This window comes from Ranitomeya imitator, chromosome 1 (genome assembly GCF_032444005.1).
Source record: "Ranitomeya imitator isolate aRanImi1 chromosome 1, aRanImi1.pri, whole genome shotgun sequence".
NCBI lineage: Eukaryota > Metazoa > Chordata > Amphibia > Anura > Dendrobatidae > Ranitomeya > Ranitomeya imitator.
Window position 1 is genome coordinate 1,037,887,920 of NC_091282.1, and position 26,638 is coordinate 1,037,914,557.

The 26,638-nt window shown below is 44.7% G+C and overlaps 2 protein-coding genes across 2 annotated transcripts in view; one reads left to right on the forward strand and one right to left on the reverse strand.

Annotated features, from left to right (window-relative positions):
- The window catches only part of LRBA (LPS responsive beige-like anchor protein), an 825,317-nt gene that overhangs the window by 310,581 nt on the left and 488,098 nt on the right, over window positions 1-26,638 (reverse strand). Inside the window, exon 39 of the mRNA XM_069744053.1 lies at window positions 19,037-19,173. Coding sequence (XP_069600154.1) covers window positions 19,037-19,173 — 137 coding nt within the window. The remainder of the gene's footprint in view (window positions 1-19,036; window positions 19,174-26,638) is intronic.
- On the forward strand, window positions 15,894-17,494 carry MAB21L2 (mab-21 like 2). The gene has a single exon (XM_069744052.1). The coding sequence runs from the start codon at window positions 16,368-16,370 to the stop codon at window positions 17,445-17,447; it is 1,080 nt and encodes a 359-aa protein (XP_069600153.1). The 5' UTR covers window positions 15,894-16,367; the 3' UTR covers window positions 17,448-17,494.

Sequence of the window (26,638 nt, forward strand, 5' to 3'; positions counted from 1 at the left end):
AGACCCCTCAAAATTACTTCAAATGAGATGTGGTCCCTAAAAAAAAATGGTGTTGTAAAAATGAGAAATTGTTGGTCAACTTTTAACCCTTATAACTCCCTAACAAAAAAAAATGTTTGTTCCAAAATTGTGCTGATGTAAAGTAGACATGTGGGAAATGTTACTTATTCAGTATTTTGTGTGACATGTCTCTGTGATTGAATTGCATAAAAATTCAAAGTTGGAAAATTGCAAAATGTTCACAATTTTCACCAAATTTCCGTTTTTTTCACACAAACGCAGGTAATATCAAAGAAATTTTACCACTATCATGAAGTACAATGTGTCACGAGAAAACAGTGTCAGAATCACTGGGATCCATTGAAGCGTTCTAGAGTTATAACCCCATAAAGGGACAGTGGTCAGAATTGTAAAAATTGGCCCGGTCATTAACGTGCAAACCACCCTTGGGGGTGAAGGGGTTAAAGGGAACCTGTCACCAATTTTTGCGCCTATGAACAAATTATATTGTGTTGCATCCCACAAACGAGTCTATCAGCTCCCAACTTCCCTTGTATACACCCAAAAATTCCATTTGATATGTTCCCGCACTGTATGTAGATAAGGGTGGTCAGTCCAAAGGGAGTCCTAGCTGCGACGTCTGTCCCTCCTCTCTGCTCCCAATCACATCCTCCTGCTTTATGTGGAGGTGCAACCACATTGGAAACCGAGATATTGTGTCGGCGCAGTAGCCTCGAACCGCACAGGCACACTCCATATAACAGCAGTGTGTACGTGCATAACGACGCCATTCAAATCAAAGCCAGGCGCTTGCGCAGTGACGTTTTATGCTCTGCACACAGTAGTGTAGAGCACTGCGTGCTAGTGCAGTCCTGTGAGGCTACTGCGCAGGTGCGATGCTCAATCCACAATGTGGATAAAGCATCCACATCAATAAAAGCGATTAGGAGCAGAGAGGAGGGACAGACGCTGCAGCGAGGAAGTCCATCGGACCGGACCACCCTTATTTACATACAGCACGGGAGCATATGAAATGGAATATTTTGGCGTATACAATGAGAGTTGGAAGTTGGTAGACATTTGTGGAATGAATCACAGGAGCAATAAAAAGTGGTGGCATTTGTTCATAGGCTCAAAAACTGGTGACAAGTTCCTGTTAACATGGCAGAATTGGGGTTTCTATTTTTATATATTTTATCTTTTTTTCCAGCAGCACTTGATTATAACTGTGGTGTAAGTCTTCAGCACTGAGGAAAAGCAAGATAATTTAAGGGGAACCTGTCAGCAGGATTGTGCTCAGTAACCTACAGACTGTGTCAGGTTGGCACAGTTATACTGATTAAAATGATACCTGGTGATGAAATCCATCTTGTGGTTGTTGATTAATCTGTATTTGCAGTTTTCAGTAAATGAGATTCTCATGCTTCGGGGCAGCCTGTGGGGATGAGGAGGCTTTATCTGGTGCTCTGCTCACTAGTGATGAGCGAATATACTCGTTACTCAAGATTTCCCGAGCATGCTTGGGTGTCCTCCGAGTATTTATAAGTGCTCGGAGATTTAGTTTTCATCACGGCAGTTAAATGATTTACAGCTATTAGCCAGCATAAGTACATGTGGGGGTTGCCTGGTTACTAGGGAATCCCCACATGTAATCAAGCTGGCTAAGAGATGTGAATCATTAAGCTGCCGTGATGAAAACTAAATCTCCGAGCACTTACAAATACTCAGAGGACACCCGAGCATGCTTGGGAAATCTCAAGTAATGAGTATATTCGCTCATCACTACTGCTTACATATTTATCCTTATGGGCTTATGACAGGTCACTGATCCCTCAGTAACCTGTCCCGTTTTACATACTGAATATACTATTGTTTGAAAAAAAGAAAGGTATCATTCTAATCAGTATAACGGCGCCAACCTGACAGTGTCCGTAGGTTACTGAGCACAATCCTGCTGACAAGTTCCCTTTAAGTGTAGAATTCACCCTACATTTCTTTGCTCCTGTTCAATACCATGCCCGATGGATATTATATTTTGCCATTGACATCAATATATCTGCTGTATCATTAACATTCGACGCAGCTTATAGCAGAGGTCAACACTCTTGCTCTCCTCTACAATGGCAGTGCAGAGTTGTGTTTATTGACTGCTACTCACATATCAGTCTTTTGAAAATGCTGCTCTATAGATGCATACAGCAAATGAAAATCATCTGTCATTTGCATTAATAGTACAGTATTTTCAGTTTCAACACCGCTGATCTCCATACCACATATTGGGATAGGATCTTGGAGATGGAAATACCAATGTAAGTCAACTAATGCTAGGCTAGAATAAAAAAATAATATAAATAGCAAAATACTTCATTTCACAAATAAGCTAATAACAACATACAATGTGTAATAATTAGGCAAGCGAGTAGTTTTATGCATATTTTCCAACTCCAAGCTTTATATTTGTATTTGTTGAATGAGGAAGGTGCGGCCTAAGGAGAACAACATCTATCAAAGTGTGCAGAATTATTAGACAGCTTGATTTTCCTCAGGCAAAGCATGGAAAAAGAAAAGCAATTTAACTGACCAAATAGTCAAAAAGTGTCAATAGACTACAGAAAGATGCAGCACTTCTGAAATTGGGGCGTGATCACAGAACCATGAGAAGTAGTGTTGCCAATAATCAACAGGGTTGTAAAAAAACTTGTTGACAAGAAAAGAAGCACATTAACTGCCAAAGATTGCAGAAGAATTAAATAAGAAGCGACCAGGAACCCTTCATCCTCCTGTGCTGTCATATTCCAGAACTGCAACCTCCCTGGAGGCCCAGAACTACAAGGTGCTTAGTGGTCAGACATGGCCGAGGTAAGGAGGCTGGAACCCCACCACCATGGAACAAGACACAGAAGTTGAAACACCAAAACTGGGCCAATAAATATCTGAACACAGATTTTTCAAAGGTTTTATGGACTGATGAGATGAGACTGACTCTTGTTGGACAAGACAAATAGAACTGGATCAGTAACGGGCACAGACCTCCACTAGAAAGGTGGAGGTTGAGCACGGCTATTGCCTGGTATTATTAAAGCACCACTTAAGCACTGTGGAAGCACTAATTGTGCGAAACGGCCGTCGTCCAGCTCACTCTCCCTGCACCCTCGTCGTCTCCGCTCGTCTTTTATGCAAAGTCTGTACATGGATTAAAGACAGATTAAAGATATTCACTTTGCAACCTGGGTGAGTGCCGCATTTTTCTACTTTCTTGTGCAAAGTTTTACGTGCTGTTTTTTTTTTAGCACTGGAGCGGTGCTGCAAATCTAAGTTCCCTGACCATAGCTTTATACTTACTAGCTGTTCCCACAGTTCGGTTCTTGTGCAAACTTGTGACCGCAACTTTTGACTGAGTGAAAGTCAGAGGTAACAGTCACATGCTCTCACCAAGTCCAAGAACTGGTGATGAACGAATATATTCGTTACTCGAGATTTCTCGAGCACGCTCAGGTGTCCTCCAAAGTATTTTTTAGTGCTCGGAGATTTAGTTTTCATCACCTCAGCTGAATGATCTACATCTCTTAGCCAGCATAAGTACATGTGGGGGTTGCTGGATTGCTAGGGAATCCCCACATGTAATCAAGCTGGCTAAGAGATGCAAATCATTCAGCTGAGGTGATGAAAATCTCCAAGCACTAAAAAAATTCTCGGAGGACCCCCGAGCATGCTCGAGAAATCTCGAGTAACGTGTATATTCGATCATCACTACTACCGTGTTTCCCCGAAAGTAAGACAGTGTCTTACATTCTTTTACCACTCAAAAGGCCCACTATGTCTTACTTTCGGGGTATGTCTTACATTGGAAAAAAAAACGCTGCGTTTTATTTCCAACGTACAGTTTACTACCGTACTAGTGTTGAGCGATACCGTCCGATACTTGAAAGTATCGGTATCGGATAGTATCGGCCGATACCCGAAAAATATCGGATATCGCCGATACCGATACCAATACAAGTCAATGGGACACAAGTATCGGAAGGTATCCCTGGATGGTTCCCAGGATCTGAAGGAGAGGAAACTCTCCTTCAGGCCCTGCGATCCATATTTAAGTGTAAAATAAAGAATTAAAATAAAAAATATCGCTATACTTACCCTCTGACGCGCCCTGGTACTAACCGGGAACCTTCCTTCCTTCGAATCAGCGCTTCCAGGACCTGCGGTGACGTCGCGGCTTGTGATTGGTCGCGCGACCGCCCATGTGACCGCTCGCGCGACCAATCAGAAGCCGCGACGTCACCGTGACGTCACCGCAGGTCCTGGAAGCGCTGATTCGAAGGAAGGTTCCCGGTTAGTACCAGGGCGCGTCAGAGGGTAAGTATAGCGGTATTTTTTATTTTAATTCTTTATTTTACACTTAAATATGGATCGCAGGGCCAGAAGGAGAGTTTCCTCTCCTTCAGACCCTGGGAACCATCGAGTTTCGGCCGACCCCGACACTACTCAGCACTACGGTATTTACTACGTCTTACTTTCGGGGTACGTCTTACATTAGCCGACCCCGCTAAAACCCCCACTACGTCTTACTTTCGGGGGTGTCTTAGTATCGGGGAAACACGGTAAGAACTTTATTGTGGCTCCAATAGACTTACATTGAGCTGTGACTTCTGGATCACCCAGCAAACACTGGAGACATCCGGCAGGTCAGAAGCTGTAGAAGACCGACCAGAGAAGTGCCGATAACAGACGAAGACACCGGCTGGCGAGTAGAGTACTAAGGGCAGGGAACTTAGAATAGTAACACCACTCCAGCGGTAAATTAAAAAAATATGAAGGAGTGGTGCTTTAAAGATTAGCTAGTAGGACCTTTTCAGGTTGAAGAAGGGCTCAAAATCAAATCCCAAATTTGTTGGCTTTTTTCTAGATTTAACTTTCTTCAAGCAGTGGTAGAGGAAAAAGTCTGCATCTTTCAAGAAACCATTTTTATGCAGGACAACGCTCCATTATATTCATGGAAGTCTCCGCTGCTTAGCTGGCCAGCAAAGGCCTTAAAGGTGAAAGAATAATGACATAGCCTTGTGGGCCCTTCTTAAACAGGAGATTTACAGTGAAGGAAAACCGTACACCTCTCTGAACAGTGTCTGGGAGGCTGTGGTTGGTGCTGCCCAAAAATGACAAATATATTGGTCACTGATATTTTTATTTGAAATGTCAGAAATATATTTTTGGACATTTTGAGTTGCTTGGTTATTATTCTCACTTTAAAAAAAAAAAAAACAATTGGGATGGAGAATTTACATTTTTCAATTAGTTGCATAATAATTCTGCATGCATAAAAATTCAGGTTTATTAAACCTTTTAGGATTGACTGACAGAACTGTAGTTGTACAATAATAAAAAAAATAATAAATATAAATTGACTAATAATTCTGTACACATTGTATTACAAACATGTCGGATTGATTCTGGATAAAATTAAAGGAGGCGCCTCACTATGCGGCTTCATTTAGACGTCTGATTTTCGTGTACTGTACATGTTCTAGGAAAGATTTTTGTCAATAGAACATGTTCCCATTATAATCTATGGTGGTGCCCAAGTTTTTTTGTGGACAGTGTGTTAGGAAGAAAAATTATGGAAACAGGTCAATTTCTTATTTTCGTCACGGAGGAAAATTATCCATAGAAGTTTACAAGCCTCCGAAAACTCACTGACAGCACATGGATGCCATGCATGTTCAGTCTGCTGCCCCATAATCACATGGTAGTGGCAAAGAGAAGCTTTGCAGTCCTTTGTTTTTTTTTTGAGAGGGGATATAAGAAAATCATTGATGAAACAATAATGGTGAAATGGACACTGGCCAAATAGTGATGAAAATCACTTTCTGTGTTTGAGAAAAAAAATCACCGACGTGTGAAGGAGGCCTTGCTATATCCTCGTACTACACAGGGCCTGTTTGCATAAGTAAATGGAAGTGTGTAAGGTATTAATGAATGAAACATTGCCTTAATATGAGCCGAAATCAATTGTGACAAGTTGAAATTTTGAATACATATTTAATGCATAAAATTTAAGCAAAACATTAGTCCTATAAAAGGATTAAATAGTCACATTATCCTAGCACCTTCTGTGTCCAACATATCAAATATCCTATACCAAATAAATAAAAAAAAAATAATAAAAGTAAAGGCTGAGAGATGTGGACAATGCTTGACTATGGTAATTTAAGACGGGCTATTTTGGCTGCTAGATAAAAGTATGTAAAGATTTTGCTCCGAAGTAATTAGTGTGGAGTTTCTGCTCTAAAACTTGTAAATAAAGCAACAAAGACAACAGCGCCAAATCTATGCACAATAACCAGAGAGTCCAACGTTCTGATCATATTAAGCCTAAGGCAAGACCAAAAATTAGAATGTAAGAGGACCCAAATAGAGAAGACAAAATACTCGAATACAAAGCTTTACCGCTTGTGGCTCCAATCTACACAAAGGGGCCACGGACTGATGACCGCTACTCTAACAAGTCATTTACCAAATGATACACAGTCTGAATACATTCATTATTGTAACTTAGAGAGAAAAAAAAAGAATAAATTAGATCTTCGATCTTAACTAGCTACTTGTTCTGAAAATCTAAGCATGGGTGCGTATTTGTGAATTGCATGCTTATTTTAAGATACTACGTGACAAGGGTTATCACAAGGTCTTCTACTCTGACAAGACCATGGACATAAAATTAGCAGAAGATTCCATATTTACATGCACATACCAAATGACCAGAGTGAATCACAGCAAAAAAAGGAGCAAGCTGCAGGTTTAAAAGAGAAAAGAAGCAGAATCAGCAGGAAAGAGTAGGTCTAATCGAGCCATGATGGATCTGTGTACAGTCCTGATACAGTGATGAACTAGGCATCTGGTAGCACCTCAAGTCATTATCTGTCCCTATCTGATAGTGAAGTGAAAGGGCATGGAGAGAGTCCAGATCCAGGAAGCAAATCATGTGAGAGCAGGCAGAGCTATAGATCAAAGTGCTTCCACTGTATCCAGAGTTACTGTCATCCCTCCAAACCAGGCTCCAGCAGCAGGCACAACCAGGCGGCAGAAAACCAGAAAGGATCCAGAGATTATAAAAAGAGATGGAGAGAAGAAACCAGAGACAGACTGGCAGGACGGGGCCTAGGCAGCTGCTTTACATCCTCACATGAAGTGAAGGAAATGTTGCCTCGTTAATTCTAATTCATGATTTCACATAGATTAGAAATAAAATGGCTTGGAGGATTTATATATACAAAAAGACGTTTTACTGTATATATCCCGCACGGCATTGCCGTATACAGGAGCTACGCTGGGGTTACAGTATATATCCCGCACGGCATTGCCGTATACAGGAGCTACGCTGGGGTTACAGTATATATCCCGCACGGCATTGCCGTATACAGGAGCTATGCCGGGGTTACTGTATATATCCAGCACGGCATTGCCGTATACAGGAGCTACGCTGGTGTTACAGTATATATCCCGCACGGCATTGCCGTATACAGGAGCTATTCCGGCGTTACTGTATATATCCGCACGGCATTGCTGTATACAGGAGCTACGCTGGTGTTACTGTATATATCCCGCACGGCATTGCCGTATACAGGAGCTACGCTGGGGTTACTGTATATATCCCGCACAACATTGCCGTATACAGGAGCTATGCCGGGGTTACTGTATATATCCAGCACGGCATTGCCGTATACAGGAGCTACGCTGGGGTTACAGTATATATCCCGCACGGCATTGCCGTATACAGGAGCTACGCTGGGGTTACTGTATATATCCCGCACGGCATTGCCGTATACAGGAGCTACGCTGGTGTTACTGTATATATCCCGCACGGCATTGCCGTATACAGGAGCTACGCTGGGGTTACAGTATATATCCCGCACGGCATTGCCGTATACAGGAGCTACGCTGGGGTTACTGTATATATCCCGCACGGCATTGCCGTATACAGGAGCTACGCTGGTGTTACTGTATATATCCCGCACGGCATTGCCGTATACAGGAGCTACGCTGGGGTTACAGTATATATCCCGCACGGCATTGCCGTATACAGGAGCTACGCTGGGGTTACAGTATATATCCCGCACGGCATTGCTGTATACAGGAGCTATTCCGGCGTTACTGTATATATCCGCACGGCATTGCTGTATACAGGAGCTACGCTGGTGTTACTGTATATATCCCGCACGGCATTGCCGTATACAGGAGCTACGCTGGTGTTACTGTATATATCCCGCACGGCATTGCCGTACACAGGAGCTACGCTGGGGTTACAGTATATATCCCGCACGGCATTGCCGTACACAGGAGCTACGCTGGGGTTACTGTATATATCCCGCACGGCATTGCCGTATACAGGAGCTACGCTGGGGTTACAGTATATATCCCGCACGGCATTGCCGTATACAGGAGCTACGCTGGGGTTACAGTATATATCCCGCACAACATTGCCGTATACAGGAGCTATGCCGGGGTTACTGTATATATCCCGCACGGCATTGCCGTATACAGGAGCTACGCTGGGGTTACAGTATATATCCCGCACGGCATTGCCATATACAGGAGCTATTCCGGGGTTACTGTATATATCCCGCACGGCATTGCCGTATACAGGAGCTACGCTGGTGTTACTGTATATATCCCGCACGGCATTGCCGTATACAGGAGCTACGCTGGGGTTACAGTATATATCCCGCACGGCATTGCCATATACAGGAGCTATTCCGGGGTTACTGTATATATCCCGCACGGCATTGCCGTATACAGGAGCTACGCTGGTGTTACTGTATATATCCCGCACGGCATTGCCGTATACAGGAGCTACGCTGGGGTTACAGTATATATCCCGCACGGCATTGCCATATACAGGAGCTATTCCGGGGTTACTGTATATATCCCGCACGGCATTGCCGTATACAGGAGCTACGCTGGTGTTACTGTATATATCCCGCACGGCATTGCTGTATACAGGAGCTACGCTGGGGTTACTGTATATATCCCGCACGGCATTGCCGTATACAGGAGCTACGCTGGCGTTACTGTATATATCCCGCACGGCATTGCCGTATACAGGAGCTACGCTGGCGTTACTGTATATATCCCGCACGGCATTGCCGTATACAGGAGCTATTCCGGCGTTACTGTATATATCCCGCACGGCATTGCCGTATACAGGAGCTATGCTGGGGTTACTGTATATATCTGCACGGCATTGCCGTATACAGGAGCTACGCTGGGGTTACTGTATATATCCCGCACAACATTGCCGTATACAGGAGCTATGCCGGGGTTACTGTATATATCCCGCACGGCATTGCCGTATACAGGAGCTACGCTGGGGTTACAGTATATATCCCGCACGGCATTGCCATATACAGGAGCTATTCCGGGGTTACTGTATATATCCCGCACGGCATTGCCGTATACAGGAGCTACGCTGGTGTTACTGTATATATCCCGCACGGCATTGCCGTATACAGGAGCTACGCTGGTGTTACTGTATATATCCCGCACGGCATTGTCATATACAGGAGCTATTCCGGGGTTACTGTATATATCCCGCACGGCATTGCCGTATACAGGAGCTACACTGGTGTTACTGTATATATCCCGCACGGCATTGCCGTATACAGGAGCTACGCTGGGGTTACTGTATATATCCCGCACGGCATTGCCGTATACAGGAGCTACGCTGGTGTTACTGTATATATCCCGCACGGCATTGCCGTATACAGGAGCTACGCTGGTGTTACTGTATATATCCCGCACGGCATTGCCGTATACAGGAGCTACGCTGGGGTTACTGTATATATCCCGCACGGCATTGCCGTATACAGGAGCTACGCTGGTGTTACTGTATATATCCCGCACGGCATTGCCGTATACAGGAGCTACGCTGGTGTTACTGTATATATCCCGCACGGCATTGCCGTATACAGGAGCTACGCTGGGGTTATTGTATATATCCCGCACTGCATTGCTGTATACAGGAGCTACGCTGGTGTTACTGTATATATCCCGCACAACATTGCCGTATACAGGAGCTACGCTGGCGTTACTGTATATATCCCGCACGGCATTGCTGTACACAGGAGCTACGCTGGCGTTACTGTATATATCCCGCACGGCATTGCCGTACACAGGAGCTACGCTGGGGTTACTGTATATATCCCGCACGGCATTGCCGTATACAGGAGCTACGCTGGGGTTACTGTATATATCCCGCACGGCATTGCCGTATACAGGAGCTACGCTGGGGTTACTGTATATATCCCGCACGGCATTGCCGTATACAGGAGCTACGCTGGTGTTACTGTACATATCCCGCACGGCATTGCCGTATACAGGAGCTACGCTGGTGTTACTGTATATATCCCGCACGGCATTGCCGTATACAGGAGCTACGCTGGTGTTACTGTATATATCCCGCACGGCATTGCCGTATACAGGAGCTACGCTGGTGTTACTGTATATATCCCGCACGGCATTGCCGTATACAGGAGCTACGCTGGTGTTACTGTATATATCCCGCACGGCATTGCCGTATACAGGAGCTACGCTGGGGTTACAGTATATATCCCGCACGGCATTGCTGTATACAGGAGCTACGCTGGGGTTATTGTATATATCCCGCACGGCATTGCCGTATACAGGAGCTACGCTGGGGTTATTGTATATATCCCGCACGGCATTGCTGTATACAGGAGCTACGCTGGGGTTATTGTATATATCCCGCACGGCATTGCTGTATACAGGAGCTACGCTGGTGTTACTGTACATATCCCGCACGGCATTGCCGTATACAGGAGCTACGCTGGTGTTACTGTATATATCCCGCACGGCATTGCCGTATACAGGAGCTACGCTGGTGTTACTGTATATATCCCGCACGGCATTGCCGTATACAGGAGCTACGCTGGTGTTACTGTATATATCCCGCACGGCATTGCCGTATACAGGAGCTACGCTGGGGTTACAGTATATATCCCGCACGGCATTGCTGTATACAGGAGCTACGCTGGGGTTATTGTATATATCCCGCACGGCATTGCCGTATACAGGAGCTACGCTGGGGTTATTGTATATATCCCGCACGGCATTGCTGTATACAGGAGCTACGCTGGTGTTACTGTATATATCCCGCACGGCATTGCCGTATACAGGAGCTACGCTGGTGTTACTGTATATATCCCGCATGGCATTGCCGTATACAGGAGCTACGCTGGGGTTACTGTATATATCCCGCACGGCATTGCTGTATACAGGAGCTACGCTGGTGTTACTGTATATATCCCGCACGGCATTGCCGTATACAGGAGCTACGCTGGGGTTATTGTGTATATCCCGCACGGCATTGCTGTATACAGGAGCTACGCTGGTGTTACTGTATATATCCCGCACGGCATTGCCGTATACAGGAGCTACGCTGGTGTTACTGTACATATCCCGCACGGCATTGCCGTATACAGGAGCTACGCTGGGGTTACTGTATATATCCCGCACGGCATTGCCGTATACAGGAGCTACGCTGGTGTTACTGTATATATCCCGCACGGCATTGCCGTATACAGGAGCTACGCTGGGGTTATTGTGTATATCCCGCACGGCATTGCTGTATACAGGAGCTATGCTGGGGTTACTGTATATATCCCGCACGGCATTGCCGTATACAGGAGCTACGCTGGGGTTATTGTGTATATCCCGCACGGCATTGCTGTATACAGGAGCTACGCTGGTGTTACTGTATATATCCCGCACGGCATTGCCGTATACAGGAGCTACGCTGGTGTTACTGTATATATCCCGCACGGCATTGCTGTATACAGGAGCTACGCTGGGGTTATTGTGTATATCTCACACGGCATTGCTGTATACAGGAGCTGTGTAGAAAATAACCACCTAATGCTGAATAACTGTGGCCATCTCCCATAAGGGGGGTTATTTCACTTGGCCTGCCATACATTTGCAATGGTTACATAGATGTGACTATAAGAATACTGAATTCAAAAAGCGTCCATTACCCTACACTGACATCAACATGAACTGCTGTGCCGTCCCACTAGACAAATGATATGGGAAAGTTCTGAACAAATATGTATATAGTAAACGACATTGTTTATCCCGACTACAAAACGGCAAGAGTGATAGAAACGTTGGAAAGGTGCTATAACCAGTACGAGAGCACCTCCACCCAGGATAATCTACATGTGTTATATTTATAAAATAGAATGTCAGTTCTAGGGATGCCATTCAGAGTTTATTAAATCTCAAATACTACAAGATGCTGTACGGAGAACGTTCTTATACGCAGCAGATGAAATGGTGGTAATAAAAATATGTAACAGAAAAGGCAATCCTACTAACAGCGAAAATAGCAAGAGAGGAAAGATGTCTTCCAATTACTTCAGTTTACAAAACAAAGAGAAAACATCTCAGAAAAGTAAATAGGGCAACAATTATCAAAAAGAAAAAAAGTACTGTAATATTATAACCCTGCAGCCAAATGTTAGGAATGATTAACCGCTACCATATGGGCGAATATACAGCAGCATTCCTGTAATAATTACCAGACTATTAAACATCAAAATAAAACATTTTGTAACTATAAAAACATTACCTATAATTCACCATATCTAACCAATCAATGTAGTTTTTCTGCGTGTTATTTCTGCACTCTGGTTTGTACCCTGTATCGCTATCATGTATCCGGAAACATCAGCATCCTACAAGAATTCAGCGCTCCAATGTTTAGCTCCTGGCATTAAACTTACCATCAGTGCACACATACAACAGAGAAAAGAAGAAAAAACACGCAAGGATGCCAACGGGCACTGCCCGCTCCCGGCACTGTGCCCTGCACCGCCGCTGCATTATTATTATTTATTAATATAGCATGGGGCTGTACATGAGAATATTATACATGCGAGCAGGTGGCATTTCTATCTTCAGAGATAGTTATCCAAAATTAACAGAAACATGTCACCAGAACGATGCAGAAAAATAATGTGGTGGTTACAAATATCTATTTCGGCAAAATTGTATAATTACACTATAATGAATATATATATATATATATATATATATATATATATATATAAAAATATATATATATATATATATATATACACACACACATATATACACAAATATATATACATACATTATATATACATACTATACACACACATATATATATATATACATACATTATATATACATACTATACACACACATATATATATATATACATACATATATATACACACACACACCGTATATAAACACACACAAACATGCATGCACATGTAAATCTGTAAAACATTTTAATCACAGCTAGAGACTATAAAGAACTATCTATATCTATATATCATCTGCACACATACGTTACAGTGCTGCCCTTTAGTTTCCAGCTGTCATACATTGGACAGTTATTAGTAACACGGAGTCCTCGCATTCTGTGACATGGAGTCTATGACAGTCGTTGGAGAAATGTACCGCACTCCGGTGAGGACGCCACACACTACACCCGGCATTCGGTCTCTTCACGCAATCCCGATGATGAGCTGTAACGGCTTCAGTGATTCCTCGGTGCCGCCATCCCCCGGTCCACACCCGGCAGGCAGGGGGCTGTGCCCGGCCCCTCATCCCCCGGTGGCGCCACCCGCCGAGCGCGCGGCAGAACGGAGACAAAACAACAGCGAAACTTTCTTCAGAGACACAAGAGACCAGAAGGAAGAGCCGGCGGTGCCCCCGCTCCGGACACTGCGGACTCGCCCAGTGCCACCTGCTGCACCACATGCTCTGCTGCCATCCTGCCCAGCAGCTACATGCGGCCGCACTATGTGCCATGGCATGTATGGAGGCGAAGAGAACAATGCGCTGCTGCTCGGGTGAGGAAGGAGTGGACTAATAGGGGGCACCGGCCATATTCAATAACAGCTAGATATACTGAGAACAATGGATCCGATCACAAACTGTATGCACGTGCTAATTATAATATATAATACATGGAATTACACAGATACAAACATTATATATATATATTTTACACATACACACATTTCACATACACATATTACACATACAGACATACATATATATATATTACACATATGCACAAACATATATATATATATATATATATATATATATATATATATATATATACACATACACAATTTACACATTGTACAGGTCCCCTCTAAAATGTAAAATATTGCGGAATATGTTGGTGCTGTAGAAATAAAATTATTATTATTTCACACACATATTGAACACATATATTTTGCATATATATTACACATTGTACATAAATTACACATAAAATACACAGAGGGGAGAGGGGTCCTCTCCCCTCTGTACCAGTCGGTCACTGTAAACCTGTTTACTGTAATCGATATCTATAACCCTGTATGTAACTCCTTTCTCATGTACAGCACCATGGAATTAATGGTGCTATATAAATAAATAAATAATAATATACAAACATTTATTACACATTGTACATACACATTATACACATACAAATATTACACATTATACATACATACATTACAGATATGCACACACACATTACATAAACATTACACACATATATATATTATACATACATATTTTACATATATGCACACATTTATTACACATATTATACATACATATTACACATATGCACACTTTATACAAACATATTAAACATACATATATTAAACATACATATATTACACATACATACTGTATATTACACATTACACACATTACTCATATTATGCATACATATTTTACACATGCACACACATTTATTACACATATATTACTCATATTATACATCCATATATTACTCATATTATACATACATATATTACACATGCACACAATTATTACACATATACATCCATATATTACTCATATTATACATACATATATTACACATGCACACAATTATTACACATATACATCCACATATTACTTATATTATACATACATATATTACACATGCACACAATTATTACACATATTATACATACATATATTACTCATATTATACATCTATATATTACTCATATTATACATACATACATATATTACACATGCACACAATTATTACACATATTATACATACATATATTACTCATTATACAAAAAAATTTAGAATTGAGAGTCCTGAGTGGTTGATACCTTTTAATGGCTAACTGAAAAAATGGTAACAAATTGCAAACTTTCCTGAGGAAGGGGCCTGCGTAGTCTTGAAAGTTTGCAATTTGTTACCATGTTTCCAGTTAGCCATTAAAAGGTATCAACCACTGAGGACTCTCAATTCTAAATATTTTTCTATCTACTGACTAACACGGTACCAAGATATATTTCTTTCCTGTATCATATTATACATACATGTATTATACATCCATATATTACTCATATTATACATACATACATTACACATGCACACAATTATTACACATATTATACATACATATATTACTCATATTCTACATCCATATATTACACACATACATATATTACTCATACTCTACATACATACATATATTACATATATGCACACACACATTTATTACACAGAGAAGCTCCTGTATTATATATATATGAGAATTACAATTTCACAACTTTTCGGATTCTATACAATGTGCCAGAAGCTGCCTGAGACTATAGATCTAGAAGAGCAATAGCACAATAATTCCGGATGATACCAGAACAGTGTACATAGATTCAGGTGTAAATATGTAGAATTTTTATTTTTTGAAACTCCGGACGATATTAATCTAGCATGAGGTATATTGCTCTCCAGGAAATCCAGAATTGCTCCACGTATGAGGCTCCTCCTGGACGGCCGCACAGGGAACCTTATTAGCACAGCTCGGGCCGCGGTCAGTGGACAGGGAACGGACGGACACACCGGCGGGGCCGCGAATACCGGACACACCGGCGGGGTTGGAAGCAGATGTGTGACAGGGGGCAATGGCGTCACGTGTTCCCCTTCCTGCCGCTCGGGGGGCCGCCGCACACCGCCCGTGGCCCGCTCTGTGGCAGCCCCGGTGCCGGCCGTGCAGGTGATGAGGCTGCGGGGTCTCCGCCGCTCACGCTGATTGGCCGCGGCGTTGACAGCTCAGAGTCCTATTGTAGGGAGCCGGCCCCGCCCCCGCCAGGGCCCTGGGACCATTGATAAAAGTAAGTGCCTGCTGCCCCGGTGCTGACAGTCCGCCACAGCTGGAGCCCGTGCCAGCCTGCACCGGACGATGCCCCCGAGCGGCCGGGGCTGAGCCGCATTGGATCCCTCAGCGTACCGCGACCCCCCGGTGTACAGCCCGGAGCTGTGCAGCCCCAACATGATCGCCGCCCAGGCCAAGCTGGTGTACCAGCTGAACAAGTACTACACGGAGCGCTGCCAGGCCCGCAAGGCGGCCATCGCCAAGACCATCCGCGAGGTGTGCAAGGTGGTGTCCGACGTGCTGAAGGAGGTGGAGGTGCAGGAGCCGCGCTTCATCAGCTCCCTCACCGAGATCGACGCCCGCTACGAGGGCCTGGAGGTGGTGTCCCCCACGGAGTTCGAGGTGGTCCTCTACCTCAACCAGATGGGGGTCTTCAACTTCGTGGACGACGGCTCCCTGCCGGGCTGCGCCGTGCTGAAGCTGAGCGATGGCCGCAAGCGCAGCATGTCCCTCTGGGTGGAGTTCATCACGGCCTCCGGGTACCTGTCCGCCCGCAAGATCCGCTCCCGCTTCCAGACGCTGGTGGCCCAGGCCGTGGACAAGTGCAGCTACCGGGACGTGGTGAAGATGATCGCGGACACCAGCGAGGTGCGGCTGCGCATCCGGGAGCGCTACGTGGTGCAGATCACCCCGGCCTTCAAGTGCACGGGCATCTGGCCCCGCAGCGCCGCACAGTGGCCCCTGCCGCACATCCCCTGGCCGGGCCCCAACCGGGTGGCCGAGGTGAAGGCGGAGGGCTTCAACCTGCTCTCCAAGGAGTGCTACTCCCTGACCGGCAAGCAGAGCTCCGCGGAGAGCGACGCCTGGGTGCTGCAGTTCGCGGAGGCGGAGAACCGCCTGCTGCTGGGCGGCTGCCGGAACAAGTGCCTGTCCGTGCTCAAGACCCTGCGGGACCGCCACCTGGAGCTGCCCGGACAGCCGCTGCACAACTACCACATGAAGACCCTGCTGCTGTACGAGTGCGAGAAGCACCCGCGGGAGACGGACTGGGACGAGGCGTGCCTGGGGGACCGGCTCAACGGCATCCTGCTGCAGCTCATCTCCTGCCTGCAGTGCCGCCGCTGCCCGCACTACTTCCTGCCCAACCTCGACCTGTTCCAGGGCAAGCCGCACTCGGCGCTGGAGAGCGCGGCCAAGCAGACGTGGAGGCTGGCCCGGGAGATCCTCACCAACCCCAAGAGCCTGGACAAGCTCTGAGGCCGGCCGCTGCCAGGCAAGACATGGGGGGCTGGCCTGGGGGAGCCTGGACATAGGGGGCTGGCCTGGGGGAGCCTGGACATAGGGGGCTGGCCTGGGGGAGCCTGGACATGGGGGGCTGGCCTGGGGGAGCCTGGCCTGGGGAGCCTGGACAAGCTCTGAGGCCGAGGCGGACATTGGGGGCACCCGCACTGGGACCAGCTGTCCACATTGCACATTGGGTAGACTGGCAGCCTGTGTTTATTGTGCCCAGCTCCGTGCCAGGGACATGGCCGTGCACAGGAGGAGACGGGGGACCTCTCCTTCCAGACAATGTGAAGCCAGTCACTACAGCAGTCGGACTTGGAAGGTACATTTCCTATTAGATGAAGCAATGTGCTTCTTCTTTTTTATTTTGCCTGAATGTTTGTCACCAAGTGAACAAAAAATTATTTAAACTATATAATAATGTCTCTTCTAAAGTTCTATGTATGATACAGTGCCAAGGTCCGGCTGTAATAAACAGACTTCAAGATCAGGCCTCTGTCTGCGCAGATGTGTGTGGCCCCCGGGCTGGAGGGGCCACATGGCTAGAGATTGCACAAGGACTGGGAACCAGTAACAGTCAGCCAAACTGGGGAATCAACTACATGAATTAAAATATAGCGTATATATGTCAATACATGTATATATATATCTATATCTATCTATATCTATATCCATCTCACATACAAACTTAACTACACCTTACTGGCTCTGCCCCTTTATAATTCTAGATTCCATTATTCTACTATATACACACAAAACAAACATTAATACACATTCTAGTGCTCTGCACATTTATAATTCTAGATTTCAGTGTAAATATATACACACACACATATATATATATATATATATATATATATATATATACACATACACACAAATGTACACATTAATATTCACATTCTAGTATTCTGCACATTTATAATTCTATATTCCATTAGTCTACTATATACACACATCTATATGTACAATACAAACATTAATATACACATTCTAGTGCTCTGCATTTCATTATATATATATATATATATATATATATATATATATACACACTAATAAAAACACTATTGCTCTATATATAATTCTATATTTAATTCTTCATATATACAAATATATACATTCTAGTGCACTGCATATTTATAATTCTACATTTAATTATGTATTGTATATTATTTACTACACATTAATATACACATTCTAGTGCACTACATTTGTAAATATATATATATATACACACACACATACATTAATACACATGTATAAATTACACACATATTAATATCTGGTGCACTACGTTTCTATGTATTATGCCCCTTCCAGCGCCCTCTCTATTCCCGGCAGATGTCCGTGTAATGCCGGCTGTAGCAGCACAGTGTGAGCTCGCACCGACCTGATCGCTCACACGGTATGTCGGCGGCCGGCAGTAGAGGACGGCTCGCTGTGTTATTAGATCATCATTATCCTGCGCTGTACAGTCCGGTCAGGAGATCAGTGTGAGCCGGCGCTGCACCGGCCGCTGCTCTGCCCCAGCAGGTGATCGAAGCGGCGCTCATCGCTCTTACCTTAGAATCGATCTTCTTAAAGTTGGGATCATCCTCATCCACCTCAAAATAGAGTTCAAAGGAGGTGACGGACAGAGTCCCCTTTACCACCACCGAAGGGGCTATTAACTGGGCTGGGGTGCTCAGACTCACGGGACCTGCCAAAAAACAACAGTGTGAGACCCTGGAGGACAGATGGCCATTGCTACAGAAACAGTGGGCGATACACAGGACACTGCAGGATATTACACGGGACGCTGCAGAGTTTTACACGGGACGCTGCAGAGTATTACACAGGACACTGCAGAGTATTACACAGGACACTGCAGTGCATTACACAGGACACTGCAGGATATTACACAGGACGCTGCAGAGTATTACACGGGACGCTGCAGAGTTTTACACGGGACACTGCAGGATATTACACAGGACACTGCAGGGTATTACACGGGACGCTGCAGAGTTTTACACGGGACGCTGCAGAGTATTACACAGGACACTGCAGAGTATTACACAGGACACTGCAGGATATTACACGGGACGCTGCAGAGTATTACACGGGACGCTGCAGAGTTTTACACGGGACGCTGCAGAGTATTACACGGGACGCTGCAGGGTATTACACGGGACACTGCAGGATATTACACAGGACACTGCAGAGTATTACACAGGACACTGCAGAGTATTACACAGGACACTGCAGAGTATTACATAGGACACCTGGACATTGCAGAGTATTACACAGGACACTGCAGAGTATTACATAGGACACTTGGACATTGCAGAGTATTACACAGGACACTGCAGAGTATTACATAGGACACCTGGACATTGCAGAGTATTACACAGGACACTGCAGAGTATTACATAGGACACTTGGACATTGCAGAGTATTACACAGGACACTGCAGAGTATTACATAGGACACCTGGACATTGCAGAGTATTACACAGGACACTGCAGAGTATTACATAGGACACCTGGACATTGCAGAGTATTACACAGGACACTGCAGAGTATTACATAGGACACTTGGACATTGCAGAGTATTACACAGGACACTGCAGAGTATTACATAGGACACCTGGACATTGCAGAGTATTACACAGGACACTGCAGAGTATTACATAGGACACTTGGACATTGCAGAGTATTACACAGGACACTGCAGAGTATTACATAGGACACCTGGACATTGCAGAGTATTACACAGGACACTGCAGAGTATTACATAGGACACCTGGACATTGCAGAGTATTACACAGGACACTGCAGAGTATTACATAGGACACTGCAGAGTATTACACAGGACAGTGCAGGATATTACACAGGACACTGCAGGATATTACACAGGACACTGCAGAGTATTGCACAGGACTAGTGATGAGTGAATATACTCGTTACTCGAGCATGCTCGGGTGTCGTCTGAGTATTTTTTAGTGCTTGGAGATTTAGTTTTTCTTTCTGCAGCTGAATGATTTACATCTGTTATCCAGCATACAGTAAGTACATGTGGGGACTCCCTAGCAACCAGGCAACCCCCACATGTACTTATGCTGGCTAACAGATGTAAATCATTCAGCTGCGGCAAGAAAAACTAAATCTCCAAGCACTAAAAAATACTCAGAGGACCCCCGAGCGTAGTAACGAGTATATTCACTCATCACTACACAGGACACCTGGACATTGCAGAGTAGAAGGCTACTTTCACACTAGCGTCGGTACGGGGCTGTCGCCATGGTTCGGCCCGACGTACCGACATACGTTGTTAAATGAACAACGGGGGCAGCAGATACAGTTTTTAAACACATCCGCTGCCCCATTCTTAGGTCCGGGGAGGAGGGGGCGGAGTTTCAGCCGCACATGCGCGGTTGGAAATGGCGGACACAACGCACAAAAAAACGTTACATGGGACTTTTTTGTGTCGAGGGTCCGCCAAAACACGACGCATCTGTCGCACGACGTATGCGATTTGTGGCCATACGTCGCAATGCGTCACTAATGAAAGTCTATGGAGAAAAAATGCATCCTGCGGGCAACTTTGCAGGGTGTTTTTTCTCCAAAACAACGCATTGCGACGGCCGTCACACAACGCTAGTGTGAAAGTAGCCTTACACAGGACACCTGGACACTGCAGAGTATTGCACAGGGCACCTGGTTATTCTATGCACGGTATTATGCTGTACACCTGGATAATGCAGTGTATTATACTGGAACCCTGAACATGGCAGAGCATCACATAGGACAAGCAGACAACAAAGTATTACATATGACACCTGGACATAGAGTATCACGCAGGACACCCAGAGAGTGCAGTGGTGTATTGCATATGGACCTTGGATATGGCACAAAATTATCCAGGACATTGCAATATGTAGGTGTCCTACGGTATGTACCTGGTTCGCAGACTGCAGTGCGCTACACAGGACACCTGGAGACTGCAGTGCGCTACACAGGACACCTGGACACTGCAGTGCGCTACACAGGACACCTGGACACTGCAGTGCGCTACACAGGACACCTGGACACTGCAGTGCGCTACACAGGACACCTGGACACTGCAGTGCGCTACACAGGACACCTGGACACTGCAGTGCGCTACACAGGACACCTGGACACTGCAGTGCGCTACACAGGACACCTGGACACTGCAGTGCGCTACACAGGACACCTGGACACTGCAGTGCGCTACACAGGACACCTGGACACTGCAGTGCGCTACACAGGACACCTGGACATTGCAGTGCGCTACACAGGACACCTGGACACTGCAGTGCGCTACACAGGACACCTGGACACTGCAGTGCGCTACACAGGACACCTGGACACGGCAGTGCACTACACAGAACACCTGGACACTGCAGTGTACTACACAGGACACCTAGACACTGCAGTGTACTACACAGGACACTGCAGTGCGCTACACAGGACACCTGGACACTGCAGTGCGCTACACAGGACACTGCAGTGTACTGCACAGGACACCTGGGACACTGCAGTGCATTACACAGGACACCTGGACACTGCAGTGCACTATACAGGACGCCCGGACACTGCAGTTCACTATACAGGACACCCGGACACTGCAGTGCACTATACAGGACGCCCGGACACTGCAGTTAACTATACAGGACGCCCGGACACTGCAGTTCACTATACAGGACGCCCGGACACTTCAGTGCACTATACAGGACGCCCGGACACTGCAGTGCACTATACAGGACGCCCGGACACTGCAGTGCACTATACAGGACGCTCGGACACTTCAGTGCACTATACAGGACGCACGGACACTGCAGTGCACTATACAGGACGCCCGGACACTGCAGTGCACTATACAGGACGCCCGGACACTGCAGTGCACTACACAGGACACTGCAGTGCGCTATACAGGACACCTGGACACTGCAGTGCACTACACAGGACACCTGGACACTGCAGTGCACTACACAGGACACCTGGACACTGCAGTGCGCTATACAGGACACCTGGACACTGCAGTGCACTACACTGGACACTGCAGTGCACTACACAGGACACCTGGACACTGCAGTGCGCTATACAGGACACCTGGACACTGCAGTGCACTATACAGGACACCTGGACACTGCAGTGCGCTATACAGGACACCTGGACACTGCAGTGCACTATACAGGACACCTGGACACTGCAGTGCACTATACAGGACACCTGGACACTGCAGTGGCTATACAGGACACCTGGACACTGCAGTGAGCTATATAGGACGCCCGGACACTGCAGTGCACTACACAGGACACCTGGACACTGCAGTGCACTATACAGGACACCTGGACACTGCAGTGGCTATACAGGACACCTGGACACTGCAGTGCGCTATACAGGACGCCCGGACACTGCAGTGCACTATACAGAACGCCCAGACACTGCAGTGCACTATACAGGACGCCCGGACACTGCAGTGCACTATACAGGACACTGCAGTGCATGATATAGGGCACTTGGACATTACATGGGCACAATACACAGAGCACTACCTGGGTATGAGCTCATCCCTGCTCCTCCGTGCTCAGACAGACTATCTCATACATATCTGCTGATGAGCAGCCGGGGGCTCCTTCCACATCAGTGCAGTCACATTACAATAATCATATCTGTACTACATAGCAGCACACAGACATGGTCGCAGATGTTCGCCTGCTTTTTTTGTAGCTGGAAATACCTACATGTATGATCCTAGTCAATACACACATACTAGTTTTATAGCCAGAATGCTCTTTTTATAGTATAATAGCAGAATGCAAGAACATGTCATATGCAGAATATAGCGGAAATAGATTTTAAAACTATGGAGGCACAAATGCGATTGATTTTTAATAAGTAACCTCACACTTAGTAATAGTGTAATAAGCGTAATAATATAAAGCCTTAATCTTATAGTATTCTGCACAACAGACTAATAGTGTAATAGCATACATACATACACGATAATGTTAATCTTTGAAGCACAATCTAGAAGGACCCGTATACAGCTGCACACAGATGAATAATTCCATCATTACTGGAGAGCATCCCTAATTTATAGACATTTACATACATGCCATAATTACTAGTCTGTATATTATTTCTGCATTTATAGCTACCCATATGTACATACATAAGTTTGATACAATCTAAAGCTACAGCCATGCATAGAAATAATAGTGTGATAATATTTCACTACACATGTAGTCATACTGACAATTTCTGTAGCGCAGTCTCAAACTGTTAAAGTACATAAAGTATGGCTTCACATAATATATACATACTGTACTTATATAATGTTAGTATGTAAAAGGTGCATATATAGCGGTCCATGTACCACTATAATGGTAGGGTGCCCATCTGTAGGGCACAGTATGATATAGGCCTACATAGATGATGATGTATGCGACTTTCATCATGCACTTACGCGAGACCTCTTTCTGCAGAGCATAGCCTCAGAGGTATATGCCCATGTATGACTGCCATATGCCTATTGATCCGCCATACAGTACATTTCTACAAAAAGCCGTGCAGTGCATGAGTGACACGGAAATTCTGGATTAATATAGTGCTGAGGGATGAGGATCACAGGGCCAGGTAATGATTTTGGTGAATTACTGCCAAAGAATTTCAGATGAATTGTCATTTCCATCGATTGTTAGACGGGCGAGTGTCTTTAATCTGCCATCAATCTTCATGTGTGCCATGTGGACAATGAGGAAGATTCTCTGCCGAGATTAGAGCAGGCTCTGCCCTTTATTCCCAGTGTACAGACACATTGTGTTTGCAGATGGGCAGCAGATCGCTACAGAGCTGCCTTGATTTCCCAGTGCTCGTCCTCACAAATGAATGAAATCAGCAGCTCTGTGTTCTTCTGCACTCTGTGCATTAACATGTAATCCAGAGGCAAAATAACATTTTTCCAATCACTCCCTGACATTCAATTACAGGAGGGAGAGGGCAGCTGCGAGAGGCAAGGGCAGGCTGCTCAAAGAGGGCAGGGAGCTGACAATTTACACTTCATTTCCAAGCCACATCACTTTATTATTGAGGATTACCTCTTAATCGTATTGCCATTGTCACGATTATGTCATTAAATCCCTGTCACCTCCATTACTGGACCTTTCTATGCCTTTGCACTTTCGGTGCGGACATCAACAAAGGAAATTAGATGCAAGATTTGAAATTTTCAAAAACCTTTTTTAATTCTAAAACTTCTCAATGATCATTATAGAAAACTATAAATCTAGGTGCAATACTGTAAATGTGTATTGAATTATACATTATTATTAATGGCCGGGCTTTCTGTAAATCCAGTAAACACAGATCGAACAATAAAAGTATAATCGAGAGGATAAAGGAGTTGCTAGAAATTTCCTACTTTTGCCATTAAATGTAATAAAAAAATTTTGTTTTGCTAATTTTCTACCAAAAATAAAATGCTAAACAAATGTGAAAAAGTGATGACACACACATAATGAAATATTGTAATGCAGATGTGGTGCCACAGACATGTTTGATCCATCACCCCACTGCGTAAGCGTCAATTCTATCTACACTGATTACCTAATCTAAATACTAGTGTCTATCATGAAATGTTTATGGTCGCGCCTATTTTCCAACATTATTCTATATATAGATAGATAAATAGATAGATAGATATGAGATAGATAGATAGAGATATAGAGTCTCCTCCTTTTCTTCACTGGGCTGATTGGTCCTGAGAACACACTGTATATGTTACCCTCATGGTTAATGGAGGAAGCTCGCACATACAAGGCCAGACCCTCAGCGGCTTCATTTATTCATCGTCCATGGATTTTAAGCCTCATCATACTCTCCGGGGTATTCCATTCAATGGCGTTTAGAGACTCGTGTGCAGCATGGGGCTGCTGCAAAGAGCTGGGGGGATGCTGCTGCACAAAGTGGTCTGCTCTGAAGCATTTACAGGTATTGTATCTTAAGGTACCAGGTAACTGAATTTTTAGACAAATATCACGAAAATATCTAACAAAAATTATTTTAATTTCCCTTTCTGCCCTACTATACCACCACACGTTCTCTGGAAATTGTGCAGTTACTCTTCATGTGATGTCTGGTAACTAACAATACTGAATTTAGTGACTTGAATTGAGAATTGTATCCATTGCTAACTTTAGAGTCAGTAGTGGGAAATATTAACCATCGAAGGCCCCAAGCCTGTACACACATCCAGAAATAAAAAGGAGCGTGTGCCCTCTACCCGGTCACGGATTCCTCCTTGCAAAGGGATTCATATGAAAGTAAGGGAACGTTTATTTCTCGGCGTTTCTGTGCACATATTCCAATACCGTGACTGCAGATGACAATAAGAGCTATTTGAATTAAACAACATTTGACACTACAATGGTGATTTCATTATTTTGGGCCATTATCGTGTACTTGCATTCTGAGCTAGTTACATTTTCTTTCATTTAATGAACATAATGTTAAATTTCATATGTGTGTCTCAATTAAAATGACTGCTCAGAAATATTGACGGTGAGTTCGACCCCAGTCCAGGTCTCGGAGTACATCATTTGGTAGCGTCTTCTATACTCCACCAGCTAATTGGCCTGGGATGTGACCTACTGAGCAGCAGTGAATGGGACGGATCCTTCTACAGATGTGACGCATGAAGAACCACATTATCCACATTACTGAAGACATGTTGTTGTGTGAAGGGTGGGAATCCTGCGGAGCTAGAAGCTTTTTCACATGTAGCTTTTTGATGCATTTGTTTATCTTATGAACACGCTGCATTTTTACAGTGACTGCAAAACGGATGCGGTTTCTAAAATCATATTCACCGTATATAGTTTTTTTTTAACTTCTGGTGCTTTAACCTGTCGTGCAATCAATTTTCGTTTTTTTGTGCCTTTTCCCCTTTCCTTCAAGAGTCCTAGTTTTTTTTCTTCGTTGACAGTCATACAAGGACCGGCTTTTTGCTAGACAAATTGTAGTCTTGAATGACACCATTCATTATACCATATAATGTAGTGGAAAAGAAAAATTACAAGTGCGGTGAAATTGTGAAAAAAATAAAATAAATAAAACAAAAATGCAATTCCACCATTTTTGGGAGATTATGTTTTTACAGCG